The sequence below is a fragment of the Callospermophilus lateralis genome, chromosome 3 (assembly GCF_048772815.1).
Source record: "Callospermophilus lateralis isolate mCalLat2 chromosome 3, mCalLat2.hap1, whole genome shotgun sequence".
NCBI lineage: Eukaryota > Metazoa > Chordata > Mammalia > Rodentia > Sciuridae > Callospermophilus > Callospermophilus lateralis.
The window spans coordinates 110,722,999-110,736,574 of NC_135307.1; the positions used below are offsets into that span (position 1 = coordinate 110,722,999).

Sequence of the window (13,576 nt, forward strand, 5' to 3'; positions counted from 1 at the left end):
AACATCCACCCCCTTTTTTAAATAAACATAAAAATCTTAAGCCTTAATGTTAATTGAAAATTTTTAAATATATGAAGTATAAGAGCTAAAAACAAAACAGTTCCTCCAACCTTATTACCAGTTGAACTCAGTGCTTTAGTGTGAACACCTACTGAATCATTCAGGGATGACAACTCTAGGTCCTCGTGGTAGACCTTGCTGGCCTTTCTTTTATCTACTTAATAAAGACTTGAACATTTACAACTGAATTGAAGGCAGATTCTTCCCACAACAAAATGAACAACTTTGTTTAAGCAAAAACTGTTATTTATTCCCAGAATATACCACAAGGCTCCACTCAAAATACTTCCCAGAAGCTGCTGGAAAAATGCAAAATAGAAGACTCAAACTCTTATCCCTATTCTGTTAGACAATGTTGGCTAAGCTGTACAACCTGTACTTTTTAAATAAAAATATTCTCCTGGGACAGGGATGTAACTCAGTGCTAGAGGGATTGCCTAGCATATATGTGGCTCTGGGTTCAATTCCCCAGCACCATAATAAATAAATATATACAATAAAGACTTTTCTCCTCAGTAAATTACTTCAAGAACTTTTTGTAAATTCAGGAGTCTGACAGACCTAGAAACAGACTTTCAGTCCTATAAAAGAAGGCATGTTTTCTAAAGAAGCAATGTTATAAATGATGGCTGGTTTTGTCTGTATAATTCTCTAAAACTTAATTTATCCATTATATAATTGAGCTTTCTGATTCTGCAGTTTTAGAAACCTGAGGACTAAAGGGTTGTTTCTATGGATAAATGTTTCTGAATTTCAAACTCAAAAAGTTAACTTTTCTAATATACAAGTGTCTACCACAAACTTAAAATGAGGCTTGTTTCTTAAAGTTTTCAAAAAATAAACACAAAAAAATTAAGAATGCCAGAGTCAAGTTAAGAAGTATTAAATAACCTAACATAAAAATACAAAACACAATAATATAGAATTTCATATCTGGAATAATCCTTTATTTTTTAATGTTAATCTTATATAGGAATGATTAATAAATGACTCTACTTTGAGTTTACTTGAGAAAATAAAAATCCAGATACACCTAAAGATTATCATGCAAGTATAATGCTCTTTTTAATGCATATTTAATATACTAAATACGGCTCTAATTTAATATAGATCTTCTGCAAAGTTGTGGTGTTTTTTTTTTTTTCCTATCCAATCAGAATTAAGATTTCAACCATTCCAAGTGGTAATGACAGGATATTTTAAAACATTCTTTTAGGGGTTAATTCTATCATTTCTTACACCAAACCCACCACTTTAAATAGCTTTGACTACTAAGGATTTCATTCATACGTTCACAAAACATTTCATTCACACATTCCGATTTATACAAATCCTAAATATGAACAGATACCCCAGAACTTACTACCTGAATACTTTGGGCAAGTCACCTTATATTTCCAAGCCACAGCTTCTTCATATTGTAAAATGGAAATAATTAATGTGCCTTCACTATAATACAGGATCAATTAAATCATGTAAATACACTTCCAGAAAGAGTACTGATACACACATAGATGTTTGTTATTATTATAAGATCTGCAAACACCTACATTTTACTAAAAGAAAAATTTTGCTCCAGATGTTCTTTCTGGATGTTTGTTCAGATGTAGAAAGCAAACAGCCTATAGTTGCCTATAGCTTATAGCAAATAGCCTATATTAAAACCAAACAAATCTCCAGGGACTCTCTAAAGCTCCTTCCGTGGAAGAAGAGTAAGATGTTAAAACTTAGATACTTGTATTTTAACATTTTCAAAGATGGATTATACATTTCCACTACATTCCTCTTGAGGGCAAGAATAGTATCTCAGTCATCATTTTAGCTGCAGTAACTGGAACAGAGATTAGCTCTGTGGTTTTTTGTCTGTCTTGTTTTTGTTTTTCTTTGTTTTGTGGTATAGAAATTAAACCCAGGAATACTCTACCACTGAGCTACACACCCAGTTCTTTTTACTTTTTATTTTGAGACAGGGTCTCACTAAGTGACCATGTTTGCTTCCAACTTGCAATCCTTCTGCCTTAGACTCCTGAGCTGCTGGGATTACAGGTGTGCATCACCACATCTAACATCTCTGTTTAATAACTATTTATCAGATTACACTTTTCCAGAAAAAAAAGTAAAATGTGCATGAAATATATGTGAGATGGAAGGAGCTCTGGCCCTAGAATAGAGACACTTGATCTCACTCTCTACATACCCTTGCACAAGCTCCCCAAGTGTCTTGAGTCTTTGTTTCCTTTTAAAAGTCTAACACTATAAGGTAATAAGTAAAGCCTCTTTTAGTTGATGTATGATATCTCACCACAATACTGAAAATAAGGCCTGTGAGTAACAAAAATGGAAAAAATAAAAGTTTCTCCCAAAGTCCACGCAAGTATTTTATCCATAGTAGAAACCTACTGATTCTTACTTTTAAGTATTTCTAACAAACTTGGTTATTTGGTTATGAAATATTCCCCACTGATGGATAAAATAGATCAGATGTTGAAAGGAAGAGAAATTGGAGGACCCTAAAAGTTTCCTCTTCTTGATGCACTACTTTCTCAAGTAATCTGCACACTAACTATTCTTACTTTGTCACTACATTAACCTTAACGAGGCCAGAAAGAAAAAGTCATGTAATTTAACATGAATTGGAGTTACCTGAGACATTTTACATTCAGAAATAAAATGGATTATTTCACAGAAATAATTTTACTAATTAATTTGTCACTACATTTACCTTACCTTATCCCCCGTCAAGATTAAAGACACCAAGATATGAGAGTAACTAGATATTTTCAAGATACCAGGAATAGTCAGCAGGCATTCCTGGATGCTTGCCCATGATGGGACTGCCCCTAGGCAGGAGGGATTACCCCATGATAAGAACTGAAGCTGTTCTTTGAAGCAAGAGCAATCCATTGCCCCCTAAAGCAATGACATCCCAGCAGAATCAGACCCAAGATAATGATCAACCAGATGACATAGTATGAACAAGTTTGCTTCACTATGCACACTTCTCACGCACTCCCCTTTTGTTCCTTTCCCTTTACCAACCTGAAGCTCTTGTCAGTACCCCCAACGACAGGGGTAGGATGCTAGTCCCCTTGCTTCCCAGTGTGGCTCTGACCACAATGAATAATAAATTCTTTTCTGGCTTCATCATCACTCAGGTCTCTGGACTCTCAAGGCAAAAAGTGGCAGAACCTGGTCAGCTGAGGACCCTGAAGCTTACCTAGGCTTCTGTAACAACTTCATGGAAGTAAAATGTTACTAACTGGGAACTACAAGTCATCAGATCCTTTAAGGCAAAGACCACTGGTTGCCAATTCTGATCTTTAAAGCATATGACAGCTCTATAGCCATCCTGAGACTGTCTTTGAAAGTACTTTTATCTGTCACTAATGGAAATCCAAACACATTTAAGTCTTTTGCAAAGTTAAATAAGCCAAGAGTCTTAAGAATCTTGAGCAAATACTTGTATATCCACTAGATGACTACATAATGGAAACTAATTTTTGATGGAATGTAAAAAATATCCCAGGATAGGGGCTGTGTGTATAGCTCAGTAGTTCAGCACTCGCCTAGCCTGGCCAAAGCCCTGGGTTGGATCCTCAGCACTACAAATAAAAGAAAAAAATCAGGATAAAAATTATATATGAAATGTAATTACAATTATTTTTTTCTTTTAGAACTATGCATTGGAAAGAAGGGTTGAAAGAAGACTGAATCAAGTTCATTCTTTGTATTTGGATAATGAACTTGGCTGACATTTTCTTTTCTCCATATTAAATTTTACTAAGTGAGTAAAATTTGTTTTACAATGAAACCATAAAAAAGGATAAGAGGGAAGAGAGGAACACTGCTTAGAGATAAGGAAATGGCATAATTAGAACAGTTTGTTACCATTTAGTGTTATAATTAAATTTTTAAACTAGCAAGGAACTTTCTAAGTGATCACAAATAATTAAATCAGAATATTTGTGCTGGAGGGCTATCTTACCTAATTTTATCATTTGACAGATGTAGAGAAGAATTATAATTGTATGATGGATTACAGTTTACAAAGTGCTTTCAAACTGTGGAATCACCTGTCCTTCAAAACACCCGTTCATAAGCCCTATTCTGGGAATTGGAAACTGAGGGTTAGAGAGATAACATATACCTGGCACAGTGGTGCATGTCTGAAATCCCAGGGGCTTGGGAGGCGAAGGCAGGATGGTGAATTCAAAGCCAGCCTCAGGAATGGCGAGGCACTAAGCTACTCAGTGATAAGCTGTCTCTAAATAGTGGGGTAGGGAAAGGGAGCATGGGAGGAATAGAGGAACTCCAGATAAGAGAGGTTGGAGGGGAAGGGAGGGAACATGGGGTTAGAAATGATGGTGGAATGTGATGGCCATTATTATCTAAAGTAAATGAATGAAGACACGAATTGGTGTGAATATACGTTGTATACAACCAGAGATATGAAAAATTGTGCTCTGTATGTTATAAGAATTGTAATGCATTCTGCTGTCATATATAAATAAAAAATTTAATTAAATAAAAAATAAAATACAAAATAGGGCTAAGGATGTGGCTCAGTGGTAGAATGCCCTGAGTTCAATTCCCGGTAGAATGCCCTGAGTTCAATTCCCGGTACCCTCCTCCCCCCCCCCCACAGAAAAAAAAAGAGAGGGATAACATACCAATTCCTAAGATTTATGAAATGCTTACAATATATCAACCTCTGAGGTAAAGCAAAGTCTTGTGAAAATTATCCTCATTTTACAGGTAGGAAAACAAGGACAGAGGTCAAGTGACTTACCCACAATTATATAGCTAGGAGGCAGTTTTTTATTCAAAACCATACATATAAAATACAAATTTTGAATTATGCAGATTCAACTTCACAGAGTCCTTTAGTGATAAGTTGGCCTATGATCCAGTTCCGTAGTCTCACAACTACATTGGTCGTGTTTAAAAAGATTTCCTTAAAAGTTAGTTTGGGGAATGGGGGTGTAATCTCGGTGGTGCGCTCAGCATGGGCAAAGAGTGCGCATAATACAAACACAAAGTTACTTAGTTTGAGAGCCACGCCGAGGATCCAGAAGTAAAACAAGATGTACGGAACTCCACAACTAATGTTAGTGGAGAATCCACGCCTCAGAAGAAAGCAAGGCAGTTAATTGCTAAAAGTGGAGAGGGCAAAGCTAACAAGTCCTATATACGTCTAGTCAAGCATTCAGAGGAAACGTCTCTGTACCTCAGCAGCAGAGAGAGCAACAAAAATCACAACAACAACAATTCTAGCACCTTAAACTCGTGCAACTCAGCACAATTTGCAAGACACCTTCAGGTTCATCTCAAAAGATGGGCTGGGCGGGCAGGGATTAGTCCCACTTTAAAAAGCCACAATGCAAGCAGTGTGGGTCGGGTGGCGGCAGGAAAGCTTAAGGGCAAAGGGCAGACACCTGGGGAGACGCGGCATCGCCCCGCGGGGGAGGAGCCCAGGGCCCACCGCGGCTACAAGGCCCAGAACGAGGCCGCGGTCCTGGGTGGTCGCCCCCGAGGCTCGGGGGCTTTGGAGGTCGGCCGAGGTGCCTCACTACTCACGTTGGACCAGCCGGTCTCCCGTGAAGGTGGAAGAGCAGCTGGTGACTAGCGCACAAGGGACGCCCGCAGCCATAGCAGCGCTAGCAAGCCGGTTCCGTCCGGGAGCCACTTCCGCCTTGGGCTGCACCACTGCCGCCGGCGCCCGGGGGAGACTCACGGGAAAGATCGCGTTCTTGGAATGCAGCGGCCGCGGACTCCACCCTCACCCACCTTCGGCTGCTGGCATGGGGCTGGCCGGGCGGTGCGTGGTGTTGCCATGGGAACGATCGCCCCGCCCCCACAGGTTTCTGCAGCTGGAGGCCGAGCCTCCGCAGGGAGGTAGCCCTCCCCGGCCCTAACCATGGCTCAGGGGACTGAAAACTACGACCCCATCGGATCCATCTTAGTCCAGGTGGGAAACGGGCTTCCCTTAGTTCTGCCCAGCTACGACACTTCGAGCGAGGCCCAGCAGCGCCAGTTCACAAGTTCCCACATATTTGGGGCGCCGCCCTCAGTCCACCTCCAAGGAGGAAGGTTTTCACCAAAATGCCCACCCAAAGCCACCATAACCGGCCGCTTGTGCCTTACCCTGCAGGTGGTGCTGCCCAATCACTACCGTCCCGCCTCTGGTAGAACCGTTCACACCAACCACCTGTCCTTCAAAAAAATCCATCTTATGTGGTAGCACTGCTTAAAAATGTTATATTCTGAGAAGTTTGAACCCGTGACCTGAAGAGGTGAAGCGGAGACAGTGGAAAGTGATAAGAAATTTAAGGAGAAATTGCAATATGTAAACTGGTTTTCTTAAATATCTTAACTGTCCCTTGTTTAAAAACACACAAATAAAAATAATTAAGATAACTTGGATTGCAAATCATGAAAACACTTCAAATATAGAAATGTGACACATTAAAAAAATGCACGCTCAAATTTGAGAGTCACTAATTTAGATTGTGTGGTAAAATATAAACTCAAGGGTGATTTCAAAGAAAAATCACAATATTCAAACCTAATGTATTTATCACGTATCATGCACCATTCTAAGTGCTGTATTTACTTCAAACTCATTTAACCTTACAACAAGACTATCAGTTAAGTATTGTTATTATCTGCATGTTATGGAAAGGAAACTGACCAAAGATGAGTATGGTGGGTAGGCCCATTTACATGGAAAATGCAAGCACACTTCTCAAACTTTTTTTTTTTTTTTTTGTCGGAACTAAGATTTGAACCCAAGGCCTCACTGCATGCCAGGCAAGCACTTTATCATTGTGCTACACCCTCAGGCCCTCAATCCTTTTATATCCATCATTCCTGGTATAAAAGAAAGTCTCCCCTCACCTCTTTTTTTGCTCCTCTAGGCATTTAAATCCTGTCTTTTCTACTGAATTTTTTTTAACCAACCATTAGCTTTGTATATTTACAGACATATATTTGTATAATGTATATATTAAGCATGTACTGGTTAATGGTTAAGTATGAAGGCATGAATCAGATGGCCTGGATTGGAATAGTTCCACCAACTCATCAGCTTTGTCATCTTACAGAGGTTTCTTGACCTCTTTAAATGTTAGATTTCCTCAAATATGAAATGAAGATGACCTTACCTCCCTTGAAGGAGTCTTTAATCCTTGCAAGACTCCCTCATAGAAGCCTTATAAGGATTAAAATATAGAATAACATATAAAGTATAATAATAAATGTTATTATTAGTTGTGGTCTGGGCTCTTAACCTTTAACAATTTTTAGTCTTGTGTACATTTCTTTTAACTTTATGCTGATTTCTATTTGAATTTCCTGAAAGAAAAGGAAAATTTGTTAATCTGTTTTTTTTAATCAAAACTCTATATGTGTGTGTGTGTGTGTGTGCGTGTGTGTGTGTGTGTGTATTTTGTACCAGGGATTTAATTTAGGGGCACTGGACCACTGGGCCACATCCTCAGCCCTACTTAGTATTTTTATTTAGAGACAGGGTCTCACTGAGTTGCTTAGTGCCTGGCTTTTGCCGATGCTGGCTTTGAATTCACCATCCTCCTGCCTCCAGACCACTGGGATTACCAGTGTGTATCACCAGATGTAGCTAATATTTCATTCTTAAATGGAACTTTATGAGTGCTTCTATTAGGCAAATGAGGAACACCTGGTTCCCCTGTGGTTCTAATCTGTTATTTCTATTTCTTTTTCCTTTTCTTTTTTGGGTATCCCGTTACACCCAGCCCAGGGTTAGGCCCATAGATGATGGATAATAATTTTATGAGTTCAGTTTCCAATAATCTACACTTTGATCAAAAATGAATGGCACTGGACTAACATTTAGCATTATGTAGAAAACATTTTTGTAAATTAATAACATAAATTAATAGTAAAAGTGGTATTTTGAGAACATGATTATAGTACTTTAGAGAAAATATTTAAATACAGTAATCAGGGCTCTGATCATAGACTTTTTAATAAATAGAAACAAATAAGTATTTATTTCTGTATTTCTCTATGTCCCATGATTTTAAAAAATGTAACATCTAAAGATTTCTAATTATAGTCATGTTCCTTCCTGTATGTTAAAAAAAATCTAGATAAAACCAGAAATCTCAATCTAATTAATAAGTCTTAGGCAATACAATAAAATCAATCATGCCATTTTCATCCATGTTTTAAAAAATAGGTTTTTATTTTTTTAATTGTGCTACTCTATTGGGATCATAAACTCTTTTTGTGACTTCTTATGAAAAAACATGCCTAAATGTTTGGATTTTCACAGATAGTTCTGATCATGAATATTCTGTCTCACTGTCAGATCATGTATCCACTTTTTCATTTTTGATTCAGGAACATGATTAACATCTCCACACAGAGTTCTGGTAGGCAGCATTCTATGAACTACTTCTTCAAGTTTATATATAAATCAGACATTTTTAGCATTTTAGCTGGATCTTTCTTCAACTCAGAAGTTTTACTATAGTAATGACAATCAGCATTATATAACAAAAATAATAGCCAACATTTTTGAAAGCCAGGCTGTTCTGAGAGTTTTGGGGGATCTTATTAAGTCCTAAAAATAACTCTACTAGACAGGTGTTATTTTTAGCCCAGTTTAAAAAAGAAAGTAAGGTAACTTGCCCAGGGTGATACATTCAGTAGCTGTTGATTCTTAAGTAGGTTATGGCATGTTTCTGAAATAATCTTTGTTTAAGTTAGTAAGCTTCGTTTGTCTGCTTCCTGTGTATGATTTACAAGGAGCATATAATATAAATGAGAATGGTGTGGAAGATAAGTTGAAAGTGATGAGGAGAATTCAAACTTGCTTTTAGCAGAGATGAACAATGGAATTTCATTGGCTTCTGACTAGATGGAGTCTGTTTCCATGGCTCTTTTAAATTCTAGAGCAAATCTTTGCTGCATTAACTCTTTTTTTATCTTCATTTTTTAATTTCAATTTGTTATATAGCAGAATGCATTACAATTCACATTGTACATATAGAGCAGAATTTTTCATATCTCTGGTTGTACACAAACAAGAGTCATACCATTTGTGTCTTCATACATGTACTTAGGGTAATGATGTCCATCTCGTTTCACTGTCTTTCCTACCTTCATTCCCTCTCCCTTCTCGCTTCCCTTTTCCCCTTTGCCCTATCTATAGTTTATCTAATCCTCCCTCTTCCACCACATTATGAATCAGCATTCTTCAATAAGAGAAAATATTCAGCATTTTTTTGGGGGAGGGGGGCGGATTGGCTAACATCACTTAGCATTATATTCTCCAACTCCATCCATTTACCTGCAAATGCCATGATTTTATTCTCTTTTAATGCTAAGTAATATTCCACTGTGTATATATACCACATTTTCTTTATCCATTCATCTATTGAAGGGCATCTAGGTTGGTTCCACAGTTCAGCTACTGTGAATTGTGCCACAATAAACATTGATATGGCTATGTCCCTGTAGTATGCTGTTTTTAAGTCCTTTGGGTATAGACCAAGGAGTTGGATAGCCAGGTCAAATGGTGGTTCCATTCCAAGTTTTTCAAGGATTCTTCGTACTGCTTTCCATATTGGCTGCATCATTTTGCAGTCCCACCAACAATGTCTCTTTCCCCACATCCTTGCCAACACTTATATTGTTTGTATTCATGATAGCTGTCATTCTGACTGGAGTGAGATAAAATCTTAGAGTAGTTTTGATTTGCATTTCTCTTAATTGATAGAGATGTTGAGCATTTTTTCATATATTTGTTGATTGTGTATCTTCTTCTGAGAAGTGTCTGTTCAGTTCTTTGGCCTATTTATTGATTGGGTTATTTTGTTTGTTCGTTAGTTTTTGTTGTTGTTTTTTTGGGGGGAGTTGTTTGTTTGTTTTTTTGAGTTTTTTTTTTTTTTTTTTGGTGTTAGAATTTTTTAGTTCTTTATGTATCCTATCTGACATGCATGTGGTAAAAATTTGTTCCCAAATTGTAGGCTCTCTATTCACCTCACTGATTGTTTCTTTTGCTGAGAAAAAGCTTTTTAGTTTGAATTCATACCATTTATTGATTCTTGATATTCTTGTGCAATAAGAGTCTTATTAAGGAAGTAGGGGCCTAATCCAATATAATGGAGATTTGGGCCTACTTTTTCTTCTAATAGGCGAAGTGTCTCTGGTTTAATTCCTAGGTCCTTGATCCACTTGAGTTGAGTTTTGTGCATGGTGAGAGATAGGGTTTAATTTCATTTTGTTACATGTGGATTTCCAGTTTTCCCAGCACCATTTGTTGAAGATGCTGGTTTTTGGCACCTTTGTCTAATATAAGATAACTGTAATTATGCAGGTTAGTCTCTGTGTCCTTTGTTCTGTACCATTGGTCTACCAGTCTATTTTGGTGCCAATACCATGCTGTTTTTGTTACTATTGCTCTGAAGTATAGTTTAAGGTCTGGCATACTGATGCCTCCTGCTTCATTCTTCTTGGAAGGATTGCTTTCGCTATTCTGGGTCTCTTCTTTTTCTTTTTTTTTTTTTATGGGTGAATTGTATGTTATGTGGTTATATCTCTTTTTTATTATTATTGGTTGTTCAAAACATTACAGAGCTCTTGACATATCATATTTCATACATTAGATTCAAGTGGGTTATGAACTCCCATTTTTACCCCAAATACAGATTGCAGAATCACATCGGTTACACATCCACATTTTTACATAATGCCATATTAGTGACTGTTGTATTCTGCTACCTTTCCTATCCTCTACTATCCCCCCCTCCCCTCCCCTCCCATCTTCTCTCTCTACCCCATCTACTGTAATTCATTTCTCTCCTTGTTTATTTTCCTGTTTCCCTCACAACCTCTTATATGTAATTTTGTATAACAATGAGGGTCTCCTTCCATTTCCATGCAATTTCCCTTTTCTCTCCCTTTCCCTCCCACCTCATGTCTCTGTTTAATGTTAATCTTATCCTCCTGCTCTCCCTCCCTGCTCTGTTCTTAGTTGCTCTCATTATATCAAAGAAGACATTTGTCATTTGTTTTTTAGGGATTGGCTAGCTTCACTTAGCATAATATGCTCTAGTGCCATCCATTTCCCTGCAAATTCCATGATTTTGCCATTTTTAGTGCTGCGTAATACTCCATGGTGTATAAATGCCAATTTTTTTTATCCATTTGTCTATTGAAGGGCATCTGGGTTGGTTCCACAGTCTAGCAATTGTGAATTGTGCTGCTATGAACATCGATGTGGCAGTATCTCTGTAGTATGCTCTTTTAAGGTATTCAGGGAATAGTCTGAGAAGGACAATAGCTGGGTCAAATGGTGGTTCCATTCCCAGCTTTCCCAGGAATCTCCATACTGCTTTCCAAATTGGCCACACCAATTTGCAGTCCCACCAGCAATGTACAAGAGTACCCTTTTCCCCACATCCTCGCCAGCACTTGTTGTTGTTTGACTTCAGAATGGCTGCCAATCTTACTGGAGTGAGATGGTATCTTAGGGTGGTTTTGATTTGCATTTCTCTGACTGCTAGAGATGGTAAGCATTTTTTCATGTACTTGTTGATTGATTATATGTCCTCCTCTGAGAAGTGTCTGTTCAGGTCCTTGGCCCATTTGTTGATTGGGTTATTGTCTAATTTTTTGAGTTCTTTGTATACTATGGATATTAGTGCTCTATCTGAAGTTTGAGGAGTAAAAATTTGTTCCCAGGATGTAGGCTCCCTATTTACCTCTCTTATTGTTTCTCTTGCTGAGAAAAAACTTTTTAGTTTAAGTAAGTCGCATTTGTTGATTCTTGTTATTAACTCTTGTGCTATGGGTGTCCTATTAAGGAATTTGGAGCCTGACCCCACAATATGTAGATTGGAGCCAACTTTTTCTTCTATCAGACGCAGAGTCTCTGATTTGATATCAAGCTCCTTGGTCCATTTTGAGTTAACTTTTGTGCATGGCGAGAGGAGGGGATTCAGTTTCATTTTGTTGCATATGGATTTCCAGTTTTCCCAGCACCATTTGTTGAAGATGCTATCCTTCCTCCATTGCATGCTTTTAGCCCATTTATCAAATATAAGATAGTTGTAACTTTGTGGATTAGTCTCTGTGTCCTCTATTCTGTACCATTGGTCCACCCACCTGTTTTGGTACCAGTACCATGCTGTTTTTGTTACTATTGCTCTGTAATATAGTTTGAAATCCGGTATCGCTATACTGCCTGATTCACATTTCCTGCTTAGAATTGCTTTTGCTATTCTGGGTCTTTTATTTTTCCATATGAATTTCATGATTGCTTTATCTATTTCTACAAGAAATGCTGTTGGGATTTTGATTGGCATTGCATTAAACCTATAGAGAACTTTTGGTAATATTGCCATTTTGATGATGTTAGTTTTGCCTATCCATGAACAGGGTATATTTTTCCATCTTCTAAGATCTTCTTCTACTTCTCTCTTTAGGGTTCTGTAGTTTTCATTGTATAAACCTTTCATCTCTTTTGTTAGGTTGATTCCCAAGTATTTTATTTTTTTTGAGGATATTGTGAATGGAGTGTTTTTCCTCATTTCCGTTTCAGAAGTTTTGTCACTGATATACAGAAATGCCTTTGATTTATGCGTGTTGATTTTATATCCTGCCACTTTGCTGAATTCATTTATTAGTTCTAGTAGTTTTTTTGTAGACCCTTTTGGGTCTTCTAGGTATAGAATCATGTTGTCCACAAATAGTGATAATTTAAGTTCTTCTTTTCCTATTTTTATGCCTTTAATTTCTTTCGTCTGTCTAATTGCTCTGGCCAGTGTTTTGAGAACTATATTGATAGAGGGCATCCCTGTCTTGTTCCAGATTTTAGAGGGAATGCCTTCAATTTTTCTCCATTCAGAATGATGCTAGCCTGAGGCTTAGCATAAATAGCTTTTACAATGTTGAGGTAAGTTCCTGTTATCCCTGGTTTTTCTAATGTTTTGAACATAAAGGGATGCTGTACTTTGTCGAATGCTTTTTCTGTGTCTATCGAGATGATCATATGGTTCTTATCTTTAAGTCTATTGATGTGGTGAATAACATTTATTGATTTCCGTATATTGAACCAGCCTTGCATCCCAGGGATGAATCCTACTTGATCATGGTGCACAATTTTTTTGATGTGTTTTTGTATCCGATTCGCCAGAATTTTATTGAGGATTTTTGCATCTAGGTTCATTAGAGATATTGGTCTATAGTTTTCTTTCTTTGAGGTGTCTTTGTCTGGTTTCGGAATCAGGGTGATGTTGGCCTCATAGAATTAATTTGGAAGAGCTCCCTCTTTTTCTATTTCCTGAAATAACTTGAAAAGTATTGGTATTAATTTTTCTTTAAAAGTTTTGTAAAACTCTGCTGTATACCCATCTAGTCCTGGGCTTTTCTTGGTTGGTAGTCTTTTGATTGTTTCTTCTATTTCATCCATTGATATTGGTCTGTTCAAATTGTATGTATCCTCCTGAATCAGTCTGGGCAAATCATA

At 37.5% G+C, this 13,576-nt stretch overlaps 1 protein-coding gene across 2 annotated transcripts in view; it reads right to left on the minus strand.

Annotated features, from left to right (window-relative positions):
* Positions 1-5,759, minus strand: part of Aagab (alpha and gamma adaptin binding protein) — a 49,884-nt gene extending 44,125 nt beyond the window's left edge. For both annotated transcript variants that reach the window (XM_076848656.1, XM_076848655.2), the window contains exon 1: positions 5,638-5,759. In XM_076848656.1, coding sequence (XP_076704771.1) covers positions 5,638-5,710 — 73 coding nt within the window. In that variant the 5' untranslated portion in view covers positions 5,711-5,759. The remainder of the gene's footprint in view (positions 1-5,637) is intronic.
* Positions 5,760-13,576: the final 7,817 nt, after the last annotated feature.